This window comes from Manis pentadactyla, chromosome Y (assembly GCF_030020395.1).
Source record: "Manis pentadactyla isolate mManPen7 chromosome Y, mManPen7.hap1, whole genome shotgun sequence".
NCBI classification, from domain to species: Eukaryota; Metazoa; Chordata; class Mammalia; order Pholidota; family Manidae; genus Manis; species Manis pentadactyla.
In genome coordinates, this window is record NC_080039.1 from 36109389 (window position 1) to 36137014 (window position 27626).

The 27626-nt window shown below is 56.1% G+C and overlaps 2 protein-coding genes across 4 annotated transcripts; one reads left to right on the forward strand and one right to left on the reverse strand.

The window, feature by feature from the left end:
* The first annotated feature begins 3223 nt into the window (after positions 1 to 3223).
* Positions 3224 to 6334, forward strand: LOC118935944 (ADP/ATP translocase 3). Its single transcript, XM_036932610.2, has 4 exons — positions 3224 to 3450; positions 4071 to 4557; positions 5131 to 5271; positions 5771 to 6334. Exons 1-4 carry the CDS (start codon positions 3340 to 3342, stop codon positions 5926 to 5928), a joined length of 897 nt encoding a protein of 298 aa, XP_036788505.1. The 5' UTR covers positions 3224 to 3339; the 3' UTR covers positions 5929 to 6334.
* A 1052-nt stretch (positions 6335 to 7386) lies between these two features.
* Positions 7387 to 26972, reverse strand: IL3RA (interleukin 3 receptor subunit alpha). 3 transcript variants are annotated; one of them, XM_036932612.2, is made up of 12 exons: positions 26388 to 26968; positions 23670 to 23760; positions 18876 to 18994; positions 17760 to 17883; positions 17145 to 17277; positions 16761 to 16933; positions 14548 to 14663; positions 12678 to 12704; positions 11468 to 11582; positions 8659 to 8764; positions 7792 to 7873; positions 7387 to 7600 (listed from the first exon to the last, which is right to left on the reverse strand). In XM_036932612.2, the coding sequence occupies exons 2-12, from the start codon at positions 23731 to 23733 to the stop codon at positions 7526 to 7528; spliced, it is 1134 nt and encodes a 377-aa protein (XP_036788507.2). In that variant the 5' UTR covers positions 23734 to 23760; positions 26388 to 26968; the 3' UTR covers positions 7387 to 7525. The 3 variants fall into 3 exon arrangements, with proteins under 3 accessions (XP_036788507.2, XP_036788506.2, XP_036788509.2); XM_036932611.2 differs by having other exon boundaries at positions 23670 to 23765; positions 26388 to 26967; XM_036932614.2 differs by lacking the exons at positions 7387 to 7600; positions 7792 to 7873; positions 8659 to 8764 and adding an exon at positions 9957 to 10825 and having other exon boundaries at positions 23670 to 23765; positions 26388 to 26972.
* Between the last annotated feature and the right edge of the window lie 654 nt (positions 26973 to 27626).

The window sequence follows — 27626 nt, forward strand, 5'->3', positions numbered from 1 at the left end:
GCATATCATTTTGGAGGGACTCCACCGTTTTTTTTTAAAGAAGTCACAAACTGTGTGTCCGTGAGAGGCCGCGATAGAGGAGGAAGGAAATTAAAGTGGTCGCAAGGGCTGTGCCGTCCAGTGGGGTGCCCCCAGCTCCCTCTGGGAGAACAAAGATGAGGGCACCAGGCCTGACTGCCCCCATCCCTGCATGGGCTGCAGGGGAGCAGCAGCAGTGGGCCGGAGCACCGCCTGACCCAGGTCCCTTCCTCTGCCTGCCCGTCCCCTTGCCCTGGGCTGCGGGTGTCCTGCCAGCTGGGCCATATCCGGTGTGAACCCGGCCAGCTGAGCTGGGGTGACACCGATCAGGTCACCTTGGGCCACTCGCCAGCTTCCTTCCTGTCCCAGGAGGGCAGGCAGGTCCGTGCAGGGCACCTTTTCTGTTCCAGGCAGGCTGGGAGAGTGAGTAGGAAGCCAAGACATGCCTGGTGACAAATGACCTGGGTTCCCAGCACATTGCACACCTGCTCTCTGGCCCACCGTGGTGTCCAGAGCTGTCTAAGGACACCAGGTCTGTTAGAAGTAACCATGCTTCTAACAGAGGCACTAGCTCATACACCCTGGAGGAACTCAATCCCCTTTCCCCCAACCACCGTGAGCCCAGTGGGCAGGGGCCCCAGGCGGGGCTGAGTTCCCACGCCCACGAGTGTCAGGAAAACTGAGTCCCCACCCAGGGGGCACCCAGGTTTGAAAGTCACAGCCAGATAATGCATCAAAGCCCAGGAGTCCTCAGATCTCTAGCTGTCCTGTGTCTGCTGGGACGTTTTTGTCGTAAAAAAATCAGAGGAAGTTTATTCATTTATTAGGAATACCGGGCAGGTACAGTACCCCGGGGGCAGAAAGCCAGCGTCTGGCAGTAGCTTGCACGCCAACACCGAGCAGGCGGCTGTATTAAATCTCAGGGTGCTGCGGGCTGAGGAATGGGTCGCGGCCCCCCCCCCCCCCCCCCCCGAGGCCTTGGCTCTGAACCCCTCGGGGGACACGCCCTCCTCGCCTTCCCCAGGCAGCCCACCTGTTTCTCCATTTCCAGCCAGGTGTGCCGTCTATCTGGACCCTCCTTTCCCACTTCCAGGTGTCAGGCCCTGCTGCCCTCTCAGGTCAGCCCTGGTGAGCATGGGGGCTGTGTGCCCTGCACACACCTGACACAAGGAACAATCAAGTGTGAGCTTAACACCCACGTGTGTACTTCATCCGGAAAACACTCGAACTCCACTTGGCCATGAGAAAGAGGCTCGTGCGTGCTTCCTCCATTTCAGAGGCCTCCTGGAACACAGCCTGTGTGCTGGCCCTGGGTGGCCAGGGGCCCTCGGGATGCCCATAGGACCGAGCAGACAGCGTGGGGCGTCCTGTGCTTGGGGAAGGGAGCGGATCCCTTGGAGGTCCGCTGCCCCCACTGGTGTGTGGGGAACGGCCTATCCCGTGGCACAGGCTGTAAACCAGAAACGCGGGGCCCCAGAGCTGGGCAGCTGGATCCTCAGTGAGCAGTTTCAGCGCCTGTCTGGGCCGGCCCACTGGGCAGCAAAAATTGTCCTCTGGGGCCCTCCAAGCCCAGACAGGCACATCCCATTAACAGCCAGCCAGATGAGGTGCTTTTCTAAGTCCCCACCCCTGTGGCCTCTACTGCAGAGCCCCATGGCTGCAGCTAATAAGTCGGCTGGGCCACCAGGGACACTCCGTCCCACCATCATCCTGGGGAAGCCTCCAGAAGGTGCCAGAACCTCCCTGGTCCTCCCTGCAATCCTAGCAGGACCAGACCCTGTCATCCTGTGGTCTCTGGGCCGCTCCCATTCCGTGCAGCTTCAGGCCCAGTGCCCTTACCACCCCTCCCTGCAGGTCAGTCCAACCCAGGAAGGCATTTACAAGGACACGGGTCGGGGTTGGGATCTGAAGCAATCGCAGGCTCAGGGCGTCCGCACTGTTGTGGGGGCTCCACTGCCCGGCATTCATCCGTCGCCAGGGACTCCACCTGCTAGTGGGGATACTGGAACTCCCCAAAAAAGAAGGGGGAGCAGACAGAAAAGAGGAAAGAGAAAGGTACAGTAGGAGCAGGAGGTAAGAACCTAGGAGGGAGGGAAATAAAAACGCCTGCTTCTGGGCTGCCTCTGAGGGGCTTTCGTGACAAAGTGCTGCGTCTACCCGCTATTCTGTTGGGAAAATTCACCCACTGATACACTTAGACCCCGGGGCGTTTGGTTATAATTCCATACAAAAGCATTTTCAGAACTACACCACCTCAGGTGCCTCCCTTCCAGGCATGTCCTCCTGTGGGGGGGTATGAACGTGTAGGTATGTGCGCGCCCACGTATGTGCATGTACTTGCGTGCGTGCACGCATGCCTGCAGGTATGCATGAGCACAAGTGTGCGTGTACGCGTGTGCATGAGCATACATGCATGTATGCCAGTGTGCGTGTGCTCCACCATGTGTAGCATGTAGCAGCGTGTGTAGGTGTGCGTACATGTGAGCGCAGGTGTGACCGCGGAGGGCCGCACGCTCCTACCGCCCCCTCGGGGACCGGCAGACCACCAGGCCGAGGCCGGCGGGACGGGAGAACCCGAGACTGGGCGGGCAGGGCGAGGAAATGTGCGGGTGGGCGAGCGCTGCCGTCACGGGGTCAAGGCCCGGGCGCCGGTGCGGCCCACGCGGGCCGACAGGCGTGTGTCCCACGAGCGGGGGTGGGGGGGGTCGGCGCCTGGGGGTCGAAGGTCAGGGAGGGGTCGGCATGGCCTCCTGCTTCGAGCTGAGCCCGCGAACGGACGGGAGCCGGGTGTCCAAAGGGTGGAGGTGTCACAGGGGCGGGGTCAGCGATGTGGGCTCCGGGTTCTGCCGCACAGCCATCCCCCGCCGCCGCCGCCGCCGCCCCCCGCTGCACCCGCCCAGGCCTAGACACGACCTTCACAAGGTCACCGCTGCCACCGATAACCGGCCCGCAAGGCGCATGGGCGGGGCCCGGTTCCCGACATGCCTCGGGGCATGGCGCGCCGGAAGGGGCAGGTCGTCGGGGTGCGGCACAACCAATAGGCGCGGCCCGCGGGAGGGCGCGGCGGGGCGAGGCGCGGATGCCGGCATCCCGCGGGGGCGCGGCTCGCGGGAAGGGGAGGGGCGCAGGCGCACGGCTCAGCCAATGGGCGCGGCAGGCGGGGGCGAGGGGCGTGGCGTCGGCGCTTTAGCGGCTGCGCGCTGCGCGCCCCGTCCTTTCGGTCCCGGCGGTGACAGGGCTGAGCTAGCGGCGCCCGTCTCCAGCTCTCCGCGCCTCCACTGCACTCCGCTGTGCGCCCGCTGCACCGCCCGCCCCCCCACCATGACGGAGCAGGCCATCTCCTTCGCCAAGGACTTCCTGGCCGGAGGCATTGCCGCCGCCATCTCCAAGACGGCCGTGGCCCCGATCGAGCGGGTCAAGCTGCTTCTGCAGGTGGGGCGCCTGCGCGGGCCGGGGGCTGCGGCGGGGCCGGGAGAGCGGGAGGGGCAGCAGGCTGTGCCAGCCGTGCGCACCGGACCAGCGGGTGGGCGCCGGAAGTGAGAGGCCGCGCCGCTTTGTCCGGCTCCCGCTCGCTTCCGGGGGCGGCCCGCTCCCGTCACGTGGTCGCAGCTGCATGCCCAGGGGCGGGGCCGTGACATGCGCGCGTGCGCGCTGGACCCGGTGCTGGGGGTCTTTTGGCGCAGGCGCTCGTGGGGGCCGCCTGAACGTACCCCACCCTGAGCGGGTCACTGGGGCCCTGGTAATCCCTTTTACTGGACACGGGTGTTCCCCCCTCTTCACTGGACAGTGCGGCTCCAAGGCAGAATAAACCGCTCTCGCAAGTCGTGAAATCGTTACGATTACGACGCCAATGGCAACACTGTTGCCTGGCCGTCGTTTGCAGCGCTGGAAGCAGCACAGTCACCACCTGTGAAAACAGGTTTTTGGAGGCGCGAGCTCATGGGACGCTCCCAAGGTCACGTGCACGATCGCGGTGTGCAAAGACACACCTCATAGCCGCCTGTCGGTATTTGGCCCAGGGCCCCGCGTGACCCTTTTCACCTGCCCTCCAGGTGCAACATGCCAGCAAGCAGATCGCGGCGGACAAGCAGTACAAGGGCATCGTAGACTGCATCGTGCGCATCCCCAAGGAGCAGGGCGTGCTGTCCTTCTGGAGGGGCAACCTGGCCAACGTCATCCGCTACTTCCCCACGCAAGCCCTCAACTTCGCCTTCAAGGATAAGTACAAGCAGATCTTCCTGGGGGGCGTGGACAAGCACACGCAGTTCTGGCGGTATTTTGCTGGCAATCTGGCCTCTGGTGGGGCGGCGGGAGCCACCTCTCTCTGCTTCGTCTACCCCCTGGATTTCGCCCGAACCCGCCTGGCGGCGGACGTGGGCAAATCGGCCACGGAGCGGGAGTTCAAAGGCTTGGGCGACTGCCTGGTCAAGATCACCAAGTCCGACGGCATCCGGGGCCTGTACCAGGGCTTCAACGTGTCTGTGCAGGGTATCATCATTTACCGGGCAGCCTACTTCGGCGTGTACGACACGGCCAAAGGTAAGCCTTCTCCTGGGGCTGCCAGAACAAGTAGCCCAGACCGGGCAGCTTAAAAGAGAGACGTTATGTCCCCCATACTGGAGGCTGGACTCCGAAGACCTGGTGTGGGCAGGGCTGAGCCTCCCTTCTGGCACGTGGACCATCTTCTCCCTGTGTCCTCATGCGGTCGTCTCTCTGCATGTTTCTCTTCTGATCTCTTCTTCCTATAATGACACCAGTCCTGTGGGATCAGGGCCCATGGTATGACCTTATTTTGTCTAAATCAGTTCTTTAAAGACGTTTACAAATACAGTCTCTAGTTGTTTTGAGGGTGGGAGCTTTAGTGTGAATTCGGGGGGACTGAGTTCAGCTCCTGCAAATGAGCACAAAGGTTCATTTGAGCACAAAGGGCGGGCTTTTGCCTCTCGAGCACGGCAGGTTCCCTCTGCAGTGCCCCCTTCGCAAGGCTCGTTCCTCCCCTGCTCCACAGAGGCCACTCTGGGGCCCCAGCCTGAGCCCTCTTGGCCTGCAAGGTCGCCTGGTGCTGGGATCTGTGGTTGGGGTGCTGGGGCCTCACGCTGTGGTGCCCCACAGGCATGCTCCCCGACCCCAAGAACACCCACATCGTGGTGAGCTGGATGATTGCGCAGACCGTGACCGCTGTGGCCGGCGTCGTCTCCTACCCCTTCGACACCGTGCGGAGGCGAATGATGATGCAGTCGGGGCGCAAAGGAGGTACCTGGTCTTGGCTGTTTACCGGGGTCTAGGGGTACCCAGCAGCACCTCGAGTGGTCTTCTGGCCCAGCCCGTAGGACGAGTGGGGCCATCATATGAGGCGCTTCCCAGAAAGATTTTGGACATCGTGTCCATGAGTAGGCTGGCTTCGTGGGGACCTGGCCGGTGACAGGAATCCTCCCCAAGTGTCACTCCTGTCTCCTGGCCCTGTTGGGGTGCCTGCCTGACCTTGACCTTGTCTGCTGTAGGGGTCCTGCACTGACCAAACGTGGGCTCTGCAGACTGGGCTTCAGTCCTGCGTGAAGTCTCTGTCCCACTAAGGGCCCCAGCAGCGCCCTGAGCCTAGGTGGTGGTGTCCAGACTCGGTTTCCCTACTGCGTGGAAGCTCTAGGTTATCCAGGTGGTGGCAGTTGGGGGGTCATTGTCTGCCGCCTCTCCCGTGGGTGGCTTCATGCATGTTCCGGAGAACTTCCCAGTGACCCGCCCTCTCCCCCTGCAGCCGACATCATGTACAAGGGCACTGTCGACTGCTGGCGGAAGATCTTGAAGGACGAAGGAGGCAAAGCCTTCTTCAAGGGTGCGTGGTCCAACGTGCTCCGGGGCATGGGGGGTGCCTTTGTGCTGGTCCTGTACGACGAGCTGAAGAAGGTCATCTAGGCGTCCGCCTGCCTCAGGAGCCCCGGGCACCGCGTAGAACATTTAACTCTTAATGGACCATTGACCTTTGAGAAATTCCAGTGTCCTGTCCCGGCCAGCCCCTGAGTGGGGTGGGGAGGGGAGGCTGTGGGACGGGCTCATTGTGAAAGCGACCATTGCCTCCCCGATTCCATGCATTGATTTTGGGGGACGTATCATGCCGTCTCCATGGGTCCACAGCTGAGGCAGCTGCGCTACAGAACCTACAGTCCAGGTGCTGGTGGGACCCAGTGTGTTTAAGTATTTATTTAAAGAAATCATGTCTCCCGTTTGTACTTAAGCACTATCCTCTTTTGCACAGCCAAATATTTGCAATTATGTTCTATGTCGGGCATTCTGCTGCAGAATAAAAACAGGACAGAGTTGTCGTGTGCCTGACCTGAGCGGCCGTGCAGGGGTGGGCACATGGAGCAGCAGGGTGGGTCGACAGGGCCTAGCAAAGTCTGGGCACCCCGGCTGGGGAACTAGCGTTAGGTGGCCCTCCAGCAGCTGCATAGATCTAGCCTGGCCACCCACCACGGGGGCATTAACACTGGCCCGAGTTCCTGCCGAGGAGCTCAAAGCTGCAGGCAGCTAGGTGGTCCACGTCTGTGCTAGTCTGGCCAGAAGGCATCCACTGCGAAGTGGGTGTGTGCCCGCCCAGGCTGGAGCATCTTGCAGCCTTGGCCAGTGTTCTGTGCATAACAGAGGATGGGCCCCACCCAGGCTGCACGGGGATCCCTGACCACTTCCTGTAAAGTGTGGGCTGGGGTAGAAAGGCCCCATGACTTCTGGAGCGGCAGGCTGTGCCAGTCACTCTGTGAGAGCCTTGTGCAGGTAGCGGGTCACCTGATAAAACGCCAGCCACTGGACAGGGCTGCTTTTCTCAGTCAGTCTGCCTTGCACTGGACAGTGACTTCCACCCCGTATGAGCTTCAAGTGTTAATGGTACCATTCGGGGAGACGTGCTTCGCATGGTTCAGGAAAGCCCTGGTTCCTCTGTGGACAGCAGGACCACCTGTGGGCTAACAGTTGGGTGGCTCCTGGGAGGGAGGGAGGGCTTTGTTAGGAATTACCAGCACCACCACCATGGGTGGTGGGTACATCGTAGGAGCAGGGCCCTGCCGGCTTGTGTCTCGTGCCCCACCCACAGGCCATCACAGGGCTGCACCCCCTTTCCTGCTGCCCAGATGCTCTGTCCCATCTGCCGTCCCTGGACAGCCTCTTCGGTTTGTGGAGGGTGGGTGTTCTTATCACATAGAACGTGTGTGTCGGGCAGCTGACGGCCCAAGTGCAGGGAGGAAGTACCCAGGGCTGTGAGGGGCTGCAGGGCCACTGAATCCCAGACGTGTTAGAGGGCATCTGGGCCCAGCAGGTTTCAGGAGGAAAGAGGGTCCGGGGCCTCGGGGTGAGGGGCTGGATCCCCCCTCAGGCCGGGAGTGAGTAAAGCGCTCTTTATTGAGGGGTGAGCAGGAAAGGAGGACTCGTTCCAAAGCGGCAACTCCCCATGAAACATGTTGGCGTCTCTGGCCATTACGTCCCCTCGGCTGAGGTCCGGCAGAAGGGCCGAGTGCCAACTTCACGTCTCCCCCACGACCTGCACCTCGGCCACAGCACAGTCCTCCCGGCTGTCCCTGCCGGCCTCCCAGACCATCTGTGGGCAGAAGGCCCCACTGAACGAAGGGCTGTAGACCAGGGAGCGTGTGCGCAGAAAGCCGGGACCTGGCTGGGCCTGGGTCATGGGGGCTCCTGGCGTGCCTGACGCCTGGCAGCCCCCCAGAGAAGCGCCCTATGGGCTGGGCTGGGCTGTGGCTGCCTGGTGCCCAGACACCCGCAAGGACGTACCATCTTGTCGCCCTGGGAGCTGTCCCCGATGGGGTCCTTCACGCGGGGGATGGGCGGGAGGAGCCTGCGCATCACCGAGTACCTGGGGAGGGGAGACTGATGTGCTCCGAGTGCAAGATGGGGGCGCGTCATCGGGCCACGCACGTCCCCCACCTGCCACGGCCACCCGGGGGAGAGCTGGGGCTGGAACCCCTCCGGAGGGGCTTCTCTGCGCCCCCGCCCACCCCCCTCGGGGCCAGACAGGCAGGGACGAGCAATCAGGGTGCCAGAGACGCGGAGGTCTCGCGCAGGGCTGCATCTGGAGACCCCCTCCAGAGACCCACCTCTGGGTGGTGGCCCCACCGCCACGGCCACTCTCCCTCGCAACAACTCCCAGTGGAAGCACATGGTGGCGCCTCCACTCCTGAAACCAGCTGCCGTGGGTCAGGCCCCAGGGCCCGGCTCACCCACTAGACTGAGCGCGGGCTTTGGAAAGGGGCCCTGGCCGCAGCAGTGGCGGTCGGAAAAGGCCCTGATGGCCCTGTCCCTGGCCGGCTGCCCGCCGGGTGGGGGCAGGGTCCCCGAGCCACGTACCGAAGGATACGGAGGGTGGGGTCTGGGCAAGATGGGAAGCAGTGGGGACGTGTGTGTGGTACGCGCCGGCGAGCCTCGCTGCACCCCGCACCGGCGCCCCAGGGCAGGAAGGAGGGAGGGGGCCCCAGGATGCCGCCCTGGGGCCTGGGCTCCTGGTGTCCCCGGGGCTGAGGAGCCCGCGCGGCCGAAAGCAGGGCGGTGCACCCGGCTGGAGCGGCTGGAGGCAGGGGCTGCGTGTCACCCGCGCTGCCGAGGCGCAGGACGCCGGCCAAGGGACCCGGAGGCGACGCTTACCTCGTGCAGATCAGGAGCACGAGCCCCAGGGCCAGCAGTGTGACCAGCGCCAAAAGCGACGGGGCCAGCCAGGCGCGGCTCAGGGCCTCCTCCTCAGGGTCGCACTCTGGGGAGGAGGGTGGAGGGGCGCGTCGGGCACGGGCACGGCGGAGGCACCGCAGCGCGGGCCCGTCCAGCCGGGGACAGCGGCCATGGCGCGCCAGGCGGGCAGGCCCGCAGGAACCACCAGCTGAGCGCGGTCCCCACCTCGCGCCCCCTGCGCCCGCGGCCGCCCTTGGAGAATCACCGGCCCTTTCCTGCTCAGCGCCGAGGGCTCGGGCCGCCCCACCCTGGAATTTACAGTGCCCATCATGAATTTTTTGCATGACTTGTGATTTTTAAAAAAAACGATTGCATTAAAGATTTATCTTGATGACTGAGAGTTTGGGCAACAGCGAGCTCCTCGAAGCCAAGCAGGGCAGGCAGCCCCAGGGTGGTGGGGGGCAGCTGGGGAATGAGTCCCACAGGGAAGGCAGTGTGAAAGGGGCCGAGGGAAGGTTCAGGTGGCCTCAGGGCCCTCGACCCAGGTGTCCTGAGAAAATGCACGTGTGTCTTAAGGTATCGGCAGCCTGCCAGAGTGATGGCCAGGAAGCCTGGAAGCTGGTCCCAGAGGGAAGCCGGGGGAGACAAGGCAAAGGGGACCTGGCATCTGCACACCCCTCCCCTCCCAGCACCCCCCAGGCCCACCAGAGGGGTTCCAAACCCCAGGGGCATATTGCTAGGAGTCTCTCCTATGCCCTGAGGACCTTGCTCAGAAAGGTCCCTAGGGCCTGCAGGGGATGCTTTTGGGCCTGGGGTACTTTAAGCCGGGTCTGCAGGAATCCCAAGCACCACCTGACCCCCAGGAGCTCAAAGGACTGGGTCACCCAGCTTACAAATAACCCAGATGTGGCTCGGAGGGCCTGCAGCCCCGCAAGCGGGGAAGAAGGCCTGAAGCATCTCCCTCAGCCTTCAGGAGGAACTGCCCTGCCCACACCTGGATCCTGGACTTGCAGCCTCCAGAACCGGGAGATGGGGAGTGTTGAAGCTGCCCACTCTTGGCTGATCGTCAGTGCAGCCCTAGGAGTTAATAGCTCTGTATTACGGTTTTAACTAATTTTGTACCGACGTGGCTGGGCCGTGGTGGAGATTTGGTCAAACACCTGTCTGGATGTCGCTGTGAAGGTATTTTTTTAGATGAGATTAACATTTAAATTACTAGTCGTTGAGTCAAATGGATTGCCTTCATAGTGGGTGGGCCACATCCAACCAGTTGATGGCCTCAAGAGAAAAAGACTGCGGTCCTCCAAGGAAGAGGGAATTCTGTCTTCACACTCCAGTTACAACATCACCTCTTCCCTGGGTGTCCAGCTGCTTCGTGTACCCACCAGGTTTTGTATTTGCCAGACCCCCAATTGCATTAACCAGTTCCTTAAAATGAATCTCTCTATCTGTCCCAAGTAGATAGAAGTATGGGGATAGCTATAGATGCTCATCTGTGGGTAAAACTGAAGCATATCCAGAATATCTTGCCTGTCTTTACAGCATATCCATACCAAATGGGCGTTCCTCAGGGGTGGAGAGGGGTAGTTCATCTCCATATCAGGGGGTAATTACCTGAGCAACCCAGGGCTCTTCTGAACCTGAGAGGCTGGGGGGAGGCTTCGCTTGCTTCTGCAGGAGCAGGAGGGAGGCAGCCCCCGGACTGCAGTTTGTAAGCAATAAACGGGCTTTAAATTTTATTTCTCCCTTTGACTGATTTTGGTTTTAGAGATATTTCTTACCCCATGATTTCCTCTCCTGGATTTCGCATCCTATTGGTTCTATTTCTCCAGAGAACCCTGAATTACAGGGGTCAGTACAGAAAGGCCCCTCCCTGCCTCTCGTGTCTTCCATATGAGCCATGGCAGGTGAACCTCAATGTCCCATGGGATGTGTCTGTCCAAAGGGGCGGCCATTCATCTGAGGGACACGTGGAGCCTGGCGTGGAGCAACGATTCTGGGAGGCAGCCCGGGGGGCCTGCTTGCGCTGCTATGTGGCCGTGACGCAGGCACCCTGCTCTCTGCAGCAGATACCTTTCAGCGTGTAATAGAGGGGCTTTGCAGATGTAGTCAAGTAAAGGTAAGGTCCTCAGGGACGAGGGTGGCCCTAAATGCAATGAGAGGTGTCCTCATCAGAGATGAAGAGGAGAGACACAGACACGGAGGAGAAGCCACGTGGAAACAGTGGCAGAGACTGGAGGGATGTGGCCACACGCCCAGGGCCTCCTGGAGCCCCAGAAGCTGGAAGAGGTAGGGAGAAAGAAGCCTCCCCCGGAGCCGGTGGGAGAGGAGTTTGTGGTACTCAGTTACAGATGCCCCAGGACACACACGCAAAGGGTCTCAGTCTGCTGACCAAGATTTCCTGCTCTGCCACCTCTGGACCAGACTGTTTCCGGGACCTGGGAGTGGGATCTGGCTTCAGAAAGTCAGGGGACGTAGCAGCTCTTCTCCTGGGCAAATCGTCAGGCCCACTGTCCACAGACAGCTCGGGGGATTCTTAGCCAGACAGTCTTGCTCTGTCCACCCTCTCCCTCCCCGCGGGGTCAGGACAAGATCACCCGTCACCTCTGAGCCCTCCTTGGGGACACACAAGTGGGGGGAGCCAAGCTCCCCTCCTTTGGTGTCAGAACACTGAGAGGTGGCGATGAAAAGCGGGTCCCAGCTGGTGGCCGGCGTGGGGCGATGCCTTCTTCCTGAGGGGCGGTGCCCAAGTGTCCCCCCCACCAGGAGAAGCAAGCGGTCCACTCACCAAAGCGCTGGGTGGCGCTCCACTCGCTCCAGACGTTCTGGAAGCCTCCCTGGGCTTGTAGCCTCACCGTGTAGATTCCGGGGTTGTAGAGCACAAAGGAATTTTCTGAGACCAGCTGTTTAAAGGAAAACAAAGAGGAAAAGGTCAGTGCTGGTGGGTGGGGAGTGAAGAAGGGTGCCCTGTAAGAGTGCAGTGTGTTCCCCCTAATTCCTCCGTGGGAGTCCCGAGCCTCAGGGCCTCAAGGCGGCCTTCTTTGCAAATAGGGTTGATGCAGGCATCATGAATTAGTTCAGAAGAGGTCAGATTGAGGGGTCCCTAACCCAGTAGGACTTGTGTCCTTATAAAAAGGGATATTCGGGCACAGACGCACAGGCAGAACACCATATGGATGTTGGAGGTACTAGGCAGTAAGCCCAGGGCCACCTGAGGCCCCCAGAAGTTGGAAGGGGCAGGAAGGAGTCCCCTCTTGCGTCTGCAGAGGATTGCAGAGCCCCGCCTAGACCATGGAGGCCCGCCCGGGTCTCAGACGTCTCGTCTCCAGACCTGGGGGAGGGTGAATTCCTGGGCCTAAGCTCCGAGTCTGCTCATGTGCCTCCACTGCCTCAGGGAGCTAAGACAGGCCCCCCAAGATCTCTTCCAACCCACCCCACTCAGAAAGAGCACGAAGATGCCTGCTGCTCAGTGGGTCCGGGGCCTGGAGCCCCCTGCTTGCTTCTGCCCAGATGCTTGGTGTCCAAACAAAAATGTGCTTCTTGACCCCCAGAAGGTACATAAGGCATGGCCACCGCCAGCAACGCCAGGAACACTGGTGTTGCCTGTGGGGTCTCGTGCAGTGCATGGGGCGCTGCACAGTGTTGAATGGTGGCTGCCCAAGAAAGACGCATCCCCCCCGAACCTGGGAATGGCACCTTATTTGGAAACAGGATCTCTGTAGATGGGATTAAGTGCGGGGTCTGAGATGAAGTCATCATGGACAAGGGTGGCCCTAAACCCAGTGACAGGTGTCCTTCTAAGAGAAAGAAGGGACACCCAGACACAGAGGAGCAGCCACGTGGACACAGAGCTTCATCTCAGAGCCGTTTCCCATCTCTCGGTAGCTGCCTGAGACTGTTTTATGGGGAGTGCCGCCCGCTCACGGAGTCCGGCGCATGGGAACCGGATGGTCAGAAAACTGAGCAGACCACACTCTGCACATGCAGGGGACACTCACGTTCTCCGTGTAGGGAGGATCTGAGCCCTGCAAGACAAAAGCAGAAAGAGGCATGTGCTGCCCTGGGGTCCTGGATCCCTGAGGAAAGGCCCTGACTTGTTTGAGTAGTTTTAAGGCACAGAAAATTGAGTACAAAATGATCAGTGCCTGAGTTTGAATAATAAATAGTATATATAAAAATAGTGCATATAAATACAAACTGAGTAGCAAATGTCGATTAACTAAAAAATAATCTTAAATAATACAATTATTACATATCAATGACAATTCCATAAAAACTGAGAAATGAATAAAAATAAAAGTAGTCGCCTTTTTTTGAGTAATTTTAGGTCTACAGAATCATTGAGTATAATCTCTAGTGGAGTATTAATAATAAACATAATACACAAGTTAAGTAAAGATAATAAATCTGAGTATAAAATGCCAGTTACCTCAAAAATATAGTTGGTGTTTTAAAAGTTAACAGACTGGATGCATTTTGTCTTTTGAGTTTACAGAAAAATTAAATATACACAGCAATTGAATATAAATAATGCATAAAAATAAACATAGTAAATAAGTGAATAACTGAGTATAAAATACCAATTAGCCCAAATACTTTGGTCACTGTCTTTTACCTTATAGATGTCAAGTTTTTTTGAGCAGTTTTAGGTCTGGAGAAAAATTGAGTAGTGTTGGTAACTGAACATCACAATAAACATAAACAATATACAAATAGATAAATAAAATTATATATATATATATATATATATATATATATATGTAGATTACTGACTAAAATTCCTCAACATACATGGTCTCTTTTAATGAATAGATCTTTTGAAACAGTTTTGGGTTCATAGAAAAATTTGCTATAAGTAATTATCAAGTATAAATAATACATAACTAAGTAAATATAACGAATAAATGTAAGTAAGTATAAAATACCAATTAGCCCACAAATACTTCACTGTTTTCTTTCAACCTATAAACTTTGATTTTGCATGAAGCAAACCACTCACTTGAAGAGCCTGGACAGATGTGTGCCCGGGAAGCCATGGCAACCATTTATTTCTGTCCCCCCAAGTTCCCTCACAGCCCGTGAGATGTCTGCCTGCCCCACCATGGCCCCAGACCCCTGGTGGGTCATGCACCCATTCACACTTTCTGTGCTTTCCTATAACCGGGCTCACGCAGCGTGCCTGTCGGTTCTACCTTGCTCATCCTTCTGTTGGGTTCTTCCAGTTTTTGACTATTTACAAGTAGCTGCCATGAACGTTCCGGAACCCGGTTCGCTGGGCTTCAGATTTAATTTCTCTTGGGTCCAGACCTAGCAGGGAACCTCTGGCTCTGACACGTTGGGGTTTCCCAAAGGGGCGTGGCCCCTTCCATTCCCACAGTTTCAGACCAGAGTTCCAGCCATGTCTCGGCCCCGCTGGCCCTCAGTTTCGCCAAGTTTGTCATTTTAACCTGTCCGACGGCACGAAGTGGCCTATTCTTGGGGTTTTCATTTGCATCTGCCTGATCACTAACTCTGTCCACCTCTTCATTGGTCGCTCACGTATCTTCTTTGGGGAAGTGACTGTTGCGATGTTTTGCCAATTTTTTAAATATCATTATTTGTCCTCTTAGCACTGATTTGGAAGCGTCCCCTATCCATCCTAAATATAGGTCTTCCCCAGGCATATGTGCTATGCAAGTATTTTCTACGCATTCACCACTTGCCTTTTCGACTTCCCGGGGCATCTTTTGAGCTGATCATTTAAGTTTTGCAAAAGCCATGTTTTTCTCACGTCTGTGTGTGTGTGTGTGTGTGTGTGTTTTATCTGTCCCCAGAGTCCCACAGGACAGATTCTAGACCTCAGAGGACCATCGCGGAGCAGGCGTTTACCTTTCGTATTTGAAGTTTATAGACAAATCTGTCATTGAAGTGACTTGCCATTTTCCACTCCATGACAGAAAGGGATTTATTACACCTTGCTGTGATGTTGGGGAGCCTCAGTCTCTCTAGAGGGGGGAAAACATGTTTGTGAGCGAAATACATCCAGATTTTCTTCCTGGAGATATGTTAAAATAGGCCTGCTGCCAGTTCAGGGGGAAAAAGAAGAGAAAGTCATTAAAGAAGACCCTCTCTGGGCCCAGGCTGCTGACAGGGCCCGGAGCAACACTGTTCTGTCCCCGTCCCCACAGCCCAGGCGCCGCAGGTTCCACTAGTCCCGGAAGAGGAAGCCTCCTGGGAGTGTGGGGCCTCTCTCCTTGCCCCCATGAGTTCTGCTCAGCACAGCCCACTCCCACCCCGCCAGGAGGGTCCCCACAGGCTCCCCCACCCTTGGCCGGGCTCTGGACACCAACAGGCAGTTTCTGCCCTGCTGCCACCCCACCTTATGTAGTGGCTCCCCTGAGACCCTCCTGCCCCCCACAGCTCTGACCACACTTGCTGGGAGCCCCCCCCCCACAGCCCTAGGTGAGGGAGCGGACTATACCCACCCGTCCCTCTGGCTTTGGAGAGGGTGGCTCCCCACCCACAGGCTTGAAGGCTTCGGTCAACGTATAACACGCACCGTAAGCAGAGCCTCAGGCGTGGCTCTTGGAGGCCAATGGCTCTGTGTGCAAGGAACAGCCAGGGCCAGAGGGGAACCACAAGCACTTCTAAAGAGCTCTGCAGTGTGGTGAACAGCGTGGAGCCCCCAGAAGGTATGGCCACTTCCAATCTCATGTACCTGTGCACAGGTCTTTGCAAGTGTAAATAAGTGCAGCGTCTGAGTTGATGTCCTGGGTGAGGGTGGCTCTCAACCCAGGGACAGGTGGCCTCACACGAGATGGAAGAGCAGAGCCACAGACACAGAGAAGCCACGGGGAGATGGAGGCAGAGACAGGAGGGACGTGGCCACATGCCCAGGGCCGCCTGCAGCCCCCCGTCACTGGCAGAGGCAGGAAGCAGCCTCCCCTGGGGCCTGTGCAGGGAGCAGGCCCTGCCCCGGCTGGACCTCAGAGGTCTGGGCTCCAGGGCTTGGGGAGGATGGATTTCTGATGTTTTGTGCCTGTGTTTGGGGTCATCTGTTATGGCTGCAGTTGGGAACTAAGAAAGCTCAGGACCTGATGTCCCAGTTTCCGTGGCAGCACCTGGCACCTTCTCAGCTCTACGCCCTCCACACCCGTTCCCAGCCCGTGCGCGCACAGAGGCATGTGTGACCAGTGTCCCTGCACACGGCCCCAGGCTTGGGTGGGGGCTCTCCTGACCCCACCTTGAAATCTGCTGGGAGCCAGCCACGGACGCCGTGCGGCCGGGGTGGGACCGTGCAGGGCTGCAGGCTGACAGCAAAGAGTGCCAGCTCGACTCGGGGGCCACAGCACCCCTGTGATGCGTGTTTTCCACCGTTTCCGTGTTTTTTGTGTTTTCACTGGCCTCGTGGGCTGTGTGCCTCCTGACTGCATGTGGGCCGCTGGGGGCACCCAGGGGTCGGGCAGCTTGAGGCTGTCAGTGCGGGGTAGGGGTCTCATTTAAGGAAAAGAGTAGGATGCTGCTCTGGAAGGTCGTTTTGTGCTACAAAAACCCATCGGTGTATGAACACAGAGACTTGAGGGGGCCATGAGTGCAAGGACCCCAGCCTCACGGTCAGTCCACCCGACGGGGGCCACAAGGGGGTATGGAAATAACTGAGGGGCAGGCAGGTGACTCCCTGAGGCCCAGTGAGCGGGTGGCAGCTGCCTTGGGCCGAATGTGAGTGTCCCTCCTGAATCCACACGGGAAGCCCAACCCCCAGGGGGTGGCATGGGGAGGGGGCCTTTGGGAGGGATTAGGATTGGCTGATGTCATGAGGGCAGACCCCAGGGTGGGATTCACATCCTTATAGGAGACACTCCAGAGCTCAGTTGCTCCGTGTGAGGACACAGAGAGGGGGTGTCCCTCTGCAAACTAGGAGGAGACCCTCCCACCCCTCGCCAGGACCCCAGTTGGCCAGCACGAGATCAGACCTCCAGGACCATGATCAACAAAGGTCCGCTGTTTAAGCCACCCTGTGGGGTGTGGGCACAGCCACCCGAGGAAGGCCCAGCCTCTGAAACCCACGGGTGGGCCATCAGGTGCCCTGGGCCCCAACTCACCAGTTTCCATTAAGTCCACCCAGAGTTCTGAACAGGGGATGCTGGAGCCCCTGCTGGTGCCCTTTACCAGGAAGTGGAGCTCTTTGGGTAGCCCGGTGACATTGAAATAACAGCGGACGTGTGTGCCCCTCGGATCCTCTCCGTAATGTAGGCACTCCTGCTGCGCATACGTCCTGGGCAAGGAGGGCACATGCAGGAAGGAAGAGGTAGGAACGAGCGCCCCCTGCAGCCTGTGGAGGGAGGGCCGCCCTGGCCCGCTCAGACCCCAGAGCCCCACCTGGACCTCAGACGTCTGGTCTCCAGGGCTGGGGGCGGGTAATTTTCCCCCTGTCGGTGGACCTTTGTCATAAATGCCAAGGGCCCCTGCCCTGCACCCACACCTACTTCAGGTCCTCCATGTAGAGGCAGTACTGCACGTCATCCGGCGCCTCCGACCCCACCACCCAGTGGCATGTGAGGAAGTCCACGTCATGGACCCTGCAGTGCAGGTCTTGGGCGGCTGCTCTGGGGTTACCTTCTGGGTGTGCAAAGAGGAAGAGAGAAACCGGGTTCCTTTTAGAGCAACACGGAGATTTTGAGGCCCTTGTGTATTCCCAGGCAGATGTAAGGAAGTTCACATCCAAACTTAAGAACGAAAGGATGTCCAAATGGTGTAAAAATTGTAAAGTGCGGGAAATAGAGACACATCCTGTGTGTGCTTTCCAAACACCTTTTGAAACTGTGGGATGGTGTGTCCACCAGGACGCTGGTGTGCCCGTGCTCCAGATACGGTGCGTTCCCATCCCTGAGAGGACCTCTCTGAGAGGACTCCTTATGGCCTCACCCACCTCCCTCCCGCCCACCAGCATCCATCCTGCATTCCTCCGGTCGGTCACTTCCAGATCACAGCAGTGATGTCACTGTGTTGGCCCTCCGAGATTGTCTGTATTTATTTACTTTAATTCCACTCAGCAATGGACGGAGCACAAGCAGAAACCCAAAAGAGCATCGTCCACTCACCTTGCATAGGATACAAAATCGACGTTGAGAACAGCTGACCTGTGGTCATGGTGACAGTGACACTGTAGTTTGTCATCTCACAGGAGGGAACCATGTAGAACTGGCAGTAACGGTTGTTTTTTGCCTAAGACACATAGAGCAACTGATTAATTGCTGTGCAACATTTGCTTGGACCACACGGTGACCTGCTGCTGTCCTCTCTTCCCTGAGACATGACCTGTCACCTTTGAAAACCTGGTGCTGTTGTTCAATTCCAGCTTGTCTCTGCATAAACTCTGTGCACATGTGGCTCCGGAGAAACAAACATGGAAAAGGGAACAGAAACTCACCAGGGAACTTCGGGAAACACAAGGCTGGACAACCAAGTGGCCCCCGTCTTCATGAGAACAAACTGCCCTCCACCTACCTGCGAGGGGCAGGGGGCCCAGGCGGAAATGGCAACATGGACCAATCATCTGAAATAGTCTACAGTTTCTTCTACTTCTTCTGTACTTGGAAATTCTGTAGGTCTTTCCTACATTCGATTTATGTGGATGTATGCTGTGAAGTATGAATCCAACTTAACTTGGGCCCCTCTTTGAAACTGTGCTGGCCCTATTATCTCCACCAATTGGAAATATCACTTTAATCACACGTCACATCCCCCCAAATGCCTATTTCTGTGTCTGGATTGTTGCATGCCTTTAATTTACTGCAATTGGAGGAGACCCTGTTTATTCTCAAGGAACCGACAAGTGCTTCTTCATCACGAGATATGTGAATGATCCACATTCTCACCGCAACCTGCCCGGGGATGTTCTCAAGATCTCCGAACCCCAGGGACAATGCGGTAGGGGACCCGGCAGCGGTTGCCAACAGGAACAATGTCCAGAGCAGTTCTGTTCACCTGCACATGGTTCTCTACCTGTGGTACCTCTTCCTGTTTTCACACCTGCCCTCACCAGGGGATCCGTCTAGCACATCTCACAGAGGATGAACCCCAAGCTGCTGAGCCTGTAACTGACACCTTCCCCCTCCGACCCCATTTCCCTGCTAAGCCTTTGGGCTCAGCCCAGTGCTGAGGTCACAGAAAGAGCTGGGAATGTCTAGTGTACTGGAATGGGGATGATGGTTTACCTTTGTGATATGACCTGAATGTACGGCACACTCAATCTTGGAAACATTTCCATTGAGGTTCCAGGTCAGGGTTCTATTTCTTGGCTCCATCCTTAAGTTCATAATCGGTGATTCTGGATCTGAAATGTGTATAGGTCACAGTCAGGAGAGACACACAAGATGCTTCCACCAGTATCTCAGCGGGAGGCTTTCTGCCACCGGACTAGTGGACCTCCTTGGGAAGCGAGCTGTGCGTGGACACATTTGCCAGGGGCTGGCAGAGGGCATGCATCAAAAGTGCCCTAGGGACCCCATTAGCTTTCCCTCTTCATGATGGGAAAAATGCCAGCAAAGCAGATCACTTCTGACCTCCCTGTCGGTGTGAAACTTGGTGCAGCCAGATACCTCCCAGAATGTTATTTTCACTGACAGCAAACTGTAGCTTAGATATTTGTCTCAAAGACGCCCACACAGACTGCGATTCTGGAATAGTTTGCAAATCTCAACAGCATTTGTATTTTTTGCCCTACTTCATAAAACAGGATGTTTTTGCCATACATCATACGTAATGTACTTATTGTTACATGGTTCACGGACTGTGGGAGCACGTGTGCTGTTGGAAAACCTCCCACATAAATCCAGTTGAACAGTGTTCACATATAATCGAAGCAAATAAGCTCTTGCCTGGGGGCCACCAAGGAAAGGGGCCTCTATCTGCAGCCTGCAGGTGCCGCTGGATGACGACGAAGACGCCATGCAAGTGCACTTTGCCAATAACTCAGAGCTATAAAGATGCAACAGATACGACTTCAGGATTATCTGTGGCTCTCATTGAGAAGATTTAGAGGAAAGAATTATCAACTTTTATATATTTTATAAACTCTAAGTGTCATGACTAGTTAGTAAGGTCCACAGCTTTAGTTTGAGAGGTAAGACCAAATCATATGGATGTTTTGGTTTCTGGCATTACTTTCTCCTAATCTTAAAAAAAAAAAAAAACTTGTGTAGGAAATTATTTTATAAGTTGAAAATGTAATTCTTAGTGGTTTCTTACACCTCAAAATGTACATTCTGTTCCCCCAAAACACTGCCAATATCATTAACACAGACATGATTGATAGAGTAGTAAATACAAATGTCAGCATATTTTTATTATACTATACATAGTTTTATTATAGCATATTTTAAAATAAACATATTTACATAACAGTTTTTTTAAAAATCTGGGATACAGACACAACACTGCGTAGAGGGAAATTTATAGGGTTCAATATTAGCAAAGAAGCATTTAAATCTGATAATCTGTTTCCACACTAAGAAACTAGAGAAAGAAGAGCAGAGTAAATGTAAACAAAGGAAACTTCATTCAAGATCCCAAAAATAATAAAGGGGGAAAAAAAAGTCAATGAAACAGAAAATGGGAAAACAATATAAATTATGAAGTAAACCAAAAAGGTGGTTCTCTGTATGGATCAATATAACTGATAAACCCCGAGGTAAGCTGATCCAAAGAAAAGAAAAAAAAGGAAGAAAATGACTAATTTTCTTGGAATGGAATGAAAGGCAATGGTCCCATAGATGTTGAAACAATAAAGGACAATTTGAACAACTGTATGTTCTGTTCAACAATATACGAAACAAAATTCTTCAAGGATATTAAGAACTAGGAAACTGGAATAGCCTTACAAACATTAGAAGAATAGAATTTATAATGGAAAACTCTCCCACAAAGCAGCATAGGGCACAGATGATGTCGCTGGTGAATTCTATCCAAATTTAAGGAAGAAATAGTATCATGTTCACAAACTCCAAAAAAAAGGTCCCAGGAAACATCTTCTGACTGATCTTACAGGGTTTTACCATTATCCTAATGCCCAAATCAATATTGTGAAAAGTAAACTAGAGGCCAACATCCCTATCACCATAGACCCAAAATGCCTTTGCAAAAGATTAGTACATAAAACCCAGCAATGTGTAAAATGGGTACTAATACCTTATGACCCAAGAGATTTACTCTTGGCAAGCAAGGTTGTTTTAACCGTCAATGTAATTCACCTTATTAAAGGAAAACAATGAGCTTCTCAACAGCAGCACAAAAATATAACTGGCAAAATTTGACACCCCTTTGGGATTGAACGCTCAGCAAACTTTTTAATTTGGAGTGGAAGAAATTTTAATTTTGAATGGAAGAAACCTTCCTTATCCTGGTAAATGTATGAAATGCCTGTGAGTTAATTCAGACGCAGGGGTTAAAAGACTAACCCCTTTTCCTTAAGACTTGAACAAGACAGGATACCTGGTTTCAAAACTTCTCTTCCGACATGTCCTGTACCCAGGGCCCCTCTCCTGCAAATTACGCTTTAGGGGCCTTGGAGGAAAAAGGACAGACTTCAGAGGGCATGGAGTGCTGCCTCCAGCCTTCTGGTCCTTGAAGGCAAATCGCTTCCCACCTGTGGTCAGCGAACCCAGAGACCCCATGGGCCTGAAGGGACCACAGAGGTGGCAGGGACCTCTGCCCCAGGGCTATAGCTGGAACCTGGAGTAGAGCCCAGAAAATGCCCATACCTGAGGAGGGCAGCCTCAGACGGACAGAAACTCCTTCCTGCATCTCCCGGGCCCTCTCATCACTGGGTGAAACTAAAACATCAGACAAAAGCAGCGTGTGGCACTCTCAGTCCTGACCCATAAACATACCATATTCTGGTTCTACAAACCCCTCCAAGGGCACAGCCACAGGGCCAGGACCCCGGCTCACCGAAATAAATATGTGGAACCTCCTGGTAAGAGTTGAACTGTGTCTTCCTCAAATTCATGCTGGAGTCCTAATTCCCAGGACCTCCGAATGGGACCTTATTTGGAAATGGGGGTCATTGCAGAGGTAATTAGTTAATGTGCGGTCATCCTGAAATTGTGTGGAGCATAATCCAATATGGCTCATGTCCTTCTTCAGTCGGGGGGGAGTTTGGAGACAGACTCGCACACAGAGGAGAAGCCACACGGAGACAGATGCAGAGATGGGAGGGACCACCTGCAGCCCCAGAAGCTGGAAGAGGCAGGACGGGGCCTCCTCTGGCACCTCGAGGGAGCGTGGCCCTGCTTGCCTGGACCTCAGAGCCCTGCCTGGACCTCATCTGGTCTCCAGAGCTGAAGGAAGATGGATTCCTGATCATTTAAGCCCCCCAAACTCTGGTGTTCTGTTATGGCCACCCAGCCGACCGAGGCAGCTGCCCCAGGGCACTCACACATCCTTGCCCGCCCACCACACACACCCACATGTGAATTCTGATACTGTTTGAGGAAGGAACCAACCTGATGGGTTGTGAAATAGTGGGGCTGTCACCGCAGCTGACACCATCATGACTGATGCAATCCCCAAGCCTCGGCCGCAGGGTGGGTCTGCTCCAGGCCCTGCTCGGCCTGTGGCCTGCAGCTTGGCACACGGCCGGTGCCGGGGGACCGGGGACTGGCTTCCATGCAGACACCCGTGGGCCAGCACAGCCAGCTGGATGGGGAACAAGTGGTCTTCCGTGCCATTTAGGGGGTCTCCCCACCTTGGGGGCCCCCTCGGGAGATTCCCAGCTGCAGGTCCATCGGCACACACCTGTTGCCTGAGGTCAGTTGGACGCTGACAGTCCAGTGTGACCCCAGGCAGGTCAGAATCCAATCTCCACATCTCCATCGCATTATCAAATCTCACCGTCATGTATTGAGCTGTTTGATTATGCGCTGTCATCAGGGTCGGGAAGCATAGGAGCCGCACGGAAGGTGAGCGGACCCTAGTTGCCCGGCCGTCTTAAATCTCCATTTAAAGGTGAGGAAAACAGCATGGAATTGTTGCCCCAAACACTTTTCCTTTCAGGTTACTAAAGATCTCTTTTACTCTGGGAGATTTGACCTATAAATTTATTCACATTGAGTGCAAGACCCATAAACGGGCTTGGGTGGGTCTTTGAATCAGAGGCATCCCTTCTCTGACAGGCCACAGACTGTGGTCTCCATCATCGGCCATGGAAGGAAAGCCTCTGCCCATCCCAACGACTGTGTCCGAAAACGCACTGGCTTTCCAGCAAGGGATGTGATGCCCAGGGGTCCGTAGGAGTGTTTGCTGGCACTCGGTGCCCTGTGGCTCTTAAAATCATGGGGCTTTGAGTGGCTCTGTAATCAGTGGGGCAACAACATTTGCTTGTCTGTCTCTCAGAGCTGGAGATGTCACCACTTTTCAGAACCCCTGTTATAGAACACCAGTCCTGCAGGCCAGGCGTCCAGGACAGAGCAAGTCCTTGGTACCCCCTGGCTTGTGGCTGTGCCTGTAGATTCAGGTGGCTTCTCCGTGAGTGTGTACCTGTGTCCACATTTCTCCTCCTAAGGACACCAGTCCTGTCAGACCACAGCCCACCCTAGTGACCTCATCTTACGTGGACCTTACTTCCAATAAGGCACATTCACGGCTTCTGGAAATTAGGACTTCAACGTAGTCACTGGGTGGGGACACAGTGCAGCTAATAACCAGGTCTTCCAGTGACTCCCCAGGAACTGGGTGATTCCCTCGAACACAATTCGCCACGAGCGTTAGAATACCGCACGTTGGGGAGTGATGGAGCCGAGTCCCGGAGCTGCCCACGCCCAGGGTCCTGAGCCCATCGGCCTCCATCCACGTCTGGCTGTGACCGCATGGAGGGGTCACGGTTCCTGGGAGCAGTCTGCATACCTCGTACAGCCTCTTGGGAACCCACACAGCCTCCACGTAAACCGTGGAACGTTAAGCCAACCCCCTGAGAGACCCAAGGGCACAGATATTTCTCCATCCCGGCTTACCCTGATTCGCGGGCAGCAGAGCGGAGACTGGAGCCAGAACCACGGACAGCCAAAGCCAGGCCATGGTGAGCGCAGGTCCCGTGGAGGAGGGCTGTGCTGGAAGAGAGGGGACTAAGCGCCAGGGCTGCGGCTTTGGGCATGAAAGGCCCAAGGGCGCTGGGTGCCTGGGGAGCGCCGTGCTCAGACCCTGAGGAGCTCCTTCCCAGAGGGAAGGCTCGGGCATGTGTGCACGTGCAGGCATGCGTGTGCATGTGGGTATGTGAGCATGCATGCGTGTGTGTGCGCACATGTGTTTATATGCATCTCTGCGCGTGACTGTGTGCATATGCGTGTCTCATATGAGTATGTGCGTATGAGTGTCTGCGTGCGCCTACTGTGCATCTGCCTCCCAGTGTGTATGTTGCCCGGTGTTTGAAAAGCTCCTGCCCTGGGTTTTGGCTCCGGCCCCATCCCGAAGCCAGGAAAGTGCACGCCGGGCCCACCAGGAAACTTGTGACCACAAAGTGGTGGAAGGAAGTTTAATTAAAAGTATGAAATCAACACAGACCCAGTTTCCTGAACGGACCAAGTTACCGTAAGCGGCCTCGGTGGGGCCCCATCATCCAGCCCGGAGTTTTCCCAGACTCTCCACGAAACGCCCTCTGCAGGCTGGCTCTCCCGGACCTTCCCCAGGTGGCCGGTCCCCACTGGGGTCTCCTGACGGACCGACATTCCTCCCAGCCCAAGTCATCTTCTGCAAATAGCATAGGTGCCTTGGGGACCAAAGCTTGGTGCTGCCCCATAAGCAGGGGTCCCCACAGGGAAGCCTCAGACCCTCAACTGCCTTGAGGACACTCCCTTCACCAGAGACGCAGGCCTCTTGTATCCTCAGGACCCTTCGCGGAACATCCCACCTGGAGACGGGCGTCTTGTAATCAATTTGTAATGCAGGGATTGGGGTCTGGAGAGCAGGGCACGAGGCGCAAGGTTAAGGGCATGTCCACAGGTCGTCATGATAAATAACATTTCAGTGCAATGTTTATAAAGGGTGAAAGCAACAAATCCATGATGAGAAAAAGACAGAATTGGGAGCCAGGTTTCATGAGGACAGCCTGGGGCTTGTCTCCATTGCATGCAGACCAGCCCAGGTGCTCTGGAGGTGCCCCGGGGGGAGGGATGCCTGTTCTGGCTTCTGTGTGTTGGGGGGGGGTAGTCACTGTCCCATATGGCATCTGTCCTTGCTCAGAGATTAATGCCCTTTAAAGAACGCAGATGCGTGAAGCACATCAGGGTATCCTGTTCCAAATCATTAACAGAGGAGTGGGCCTGGGGAGGGAGGCTGGGCGGGGCCAGGGGAGCAGGGGCGGTGGGAGGTGGGCAGGGGCTCAGGAGCCTTGCAGCCTTGCCTGTGTGGGCGAGGGGACAGAGCCTTTGTGTGCCCCTGCAAGGGTGGGGAGATTGTGGTCAGAACGAGGCTCCCACGCTGAGGAGCCCCTCCCGGCCCCCACCCCCAGACTTGGAGGGGACCTAGTCCCGCCAACTTGTAAGACATACAAGGCTCCTGCGTGGTCCGGACTGCAGCGCTAAGAATTAAAAGACATACCCCGAGACACTGGGGTCTGCAGAGAGTCAAATGCCGTGGGTCCACATCAGGGGTGGGGAGCCCCCATTCTGATGGAGCCCATGGCCTGCCAGGGGAGAGGCCGGGGCTGCGTGCCTCACTGCCGGTGACTCCCCCTGTGGTCTGGCACCGTCGCCTGCAGGACCTCAGGGCTTCCAGGGCCCATGAGTGGGTATCCCGGGCAGAGGCCCAGAGGTCTGTTTTTAGAATGTGTTTGTTAACGAATACTTTTATTGAGATGAAATTCACACCTGTAAAATTTACCATCCTACAGTGAACGACACAGCTGCACTCAGCATGTTTGCCATGTCATGCAGCCACCCTGTCTAGTTCAAGGATGTCCGGACCCCCATCCCCACGAGGAGGCCTCCCCACCTCTCCCAGCCCCTCACAACCACAAATCCACATTCTGTCTGTGCATCTGCCTGTTCTGGGCATTTCATGTGAACGGATGCACCCCCGTGTGTCCCTGTGTGTCTGCCTCTCTCCCTGAGCATGGTGCGTTCAGGTCCACCTGCACTGTGTGCGTGTCAAGGCCCCCTTCTCTTCAGGGCTGAGTAATATTCCCAAGTGCGCATGGATCACACTGTATCCATCCACCCACTGATGGTTATTAAGCCCTCCAGGACATTGCAAGTCTCCCTGGGCTTTGAGAACCATGGATCCTGGGGTGGCAAGCCCCAAGGCTGCACTGCCTGTGGGGAGCAAGCCATCCCCCACCCTCAGACCACAACACTCCTATAGGAATAGCACCAGACCCTCGTGTGTGTGTGTGTGTGTGTGTGTGTGTGTATGCGTGTGCATGCATTTCCCAGATTCCACATTAACAGAGGTGAAAATGTGATAAAAGCTCATTTTACTCCTATATGTTATTTAACTCATCACTGACAACCTATTCCCCACCCAGCTGTGCCCACCGTAGGGATTAGTGACATGCTGTGCAACCTCATGCAGCCTAAGTGTGAACCCGGCATGCGTTGCCCATGGAGGGCACCTCTCAGCTGGACGGAGTCCCGTGCACATGTTGGGCACCTCTTGTGGGCCGTCTGCGTCCTCCAGGAAAGCCCCTGAACCCACCTGCCCACCCCACTCTGCCCACCCTGATGTCAGGGTCTTACCTGGGTGAGGGCCGCGTCCTGCGTGAGGCTAACAGCCCCGCCTGGCTCTCTCGTGTCCGGCTGGGAGCCTCTCTGACCCCAGGCTCCTCTCTCTGTCTTCTCTTCCCAGCTGTGGTGGAGGAAGTATCCCCAAAGAGAAACCAAACCCTCTTTTTCCTATTCATTCAGCTTTTTATAGCGTCGGGTGGGGCCCCACCCCTAAAACCAAGACCCAGTGAGGGTTGGATGTAGCTTGTGACCTGTTCCGGGACCCTTATCTCTGTCCTCACTGCTTCAGGTCAGCAGGAGGACAGCCGCTCCGCCTTCCCTGGAATGGCCACCCTTTCTCTCAAAAGTGTAATTTTCCTGCTGCCGTTTCTGTTTGCTTGTTCCTCTTTGTTACAATCCTAATTCCTGCCCACCATCCGAACCGGGAAGGTCCACTTCCTGGTGGAGGGATGAATGGCCGGCTTCCCTTGGAAGTTGGAAAAGCCCCTCGTGCCCTTGGGGACACGGTGTGAACTTATGTCTCTGAGGAGGCAGCCGCCAGGCCACACTGGGTCCAGCCCATCCCCTGTAACGGGGCCGGCGGCCGTCTGCTGTGTCCACTGGCCCAGAGTCTCCTGAATGTCCCCTGCTCCCTTCCTGTCTCCTTCCTTCCTATTCATTCCCTAAAAGGCCAAATCAGAAAGGAAAAAAAAAAGCATGAAAAGTATGAAAGCCAAGTCTTCCGTGAAGGCTGTGGGGAGGCCCAGCGCGCTCCGTGCAGACCCTGAGGCTTGCAGAGCGGGGCGCTTGTCTGGAGGTGGGGTGTCGGCAGGGCCAACAGTAGGCCGGGGGGCTGCCGTCTGCTCACCAGGGCCGGACCCCAGGTACCCCTCTGCCGGCAGCTGTAACCCCAGTGAAGACGTGGGGCTTAGACCCCAGAGGGTCTCTGGCCAAGGCGGGGCACAGGCACCCGCCCGAGAAATGGGAGGCGGCTTCCCATCTCTCTCCATGGAATCCCGTGGTACCGGCAGCGCCCTCTGACCAGCGCCCGTGCCCACCTGCTTGCGGGGAGCCTCCCAGGCATCTGCTCAGCCCGCTGGGCTGGAATATGAACCAACAGCCAGTGGTGACTGGATTTCAAAAGACTGAAAAGCAAGACCTACAAACACACAGGGGCCCAGGGGGAAGAGCTTCCACGTGAGCATGAATCCAGGCCTGGATGTGCCCATGGGGACAGGTGGGGAACGGGAGTGGGTAGGTGGGGCAGGGGCA

Bases quoted from the DNA above. Each gene is read 5' to 3' on its own strand.
- IL3RA (XM_036932612.2), bottom strand. From the start codon at position 23,733: ATGGCCTGGCTTTGGCTGTCCGTGGTTCTGGCTCCAGTCTCCGCTCTG. The intron at 17,278-17,759 runs GTGAGTGGACGA...TTGCACACCCAG, and splicing joins GATTTTGTATCCTATGCAAG to AAGGTAACCCCAGAGCAGCC. The intron at 12,705-14,547 runs GTAAACGCCTGC...TTTGTCTTGCAG, and splicing joins ATAAACTTCAAATACGAAAG to GGCTCAGATCCTCCCTACAC.
- LOC118935944 (XM_036932610.2), top strand. From the start codon at position 3,340: ATGACGGAGCAGGCCATCTCCTTCGCCAAGGACTTCCTGGCCGGAGGC. The intron at 3,451-4,070 runs GTGGGGCGCCTG...CCTGCCCTCCAG, and splicing joins GGGTCAAGCTGCTTCTGCAG to GTGCAACATGCCAGCAAGCA. The intron at 4,558-5,130 runs GTAAGCCTTCTC...GGTGCCCCACAG, and splicing joins CGTGTACGACACGGCCAAAG to GCATGCTCCCCGACCCCAAG.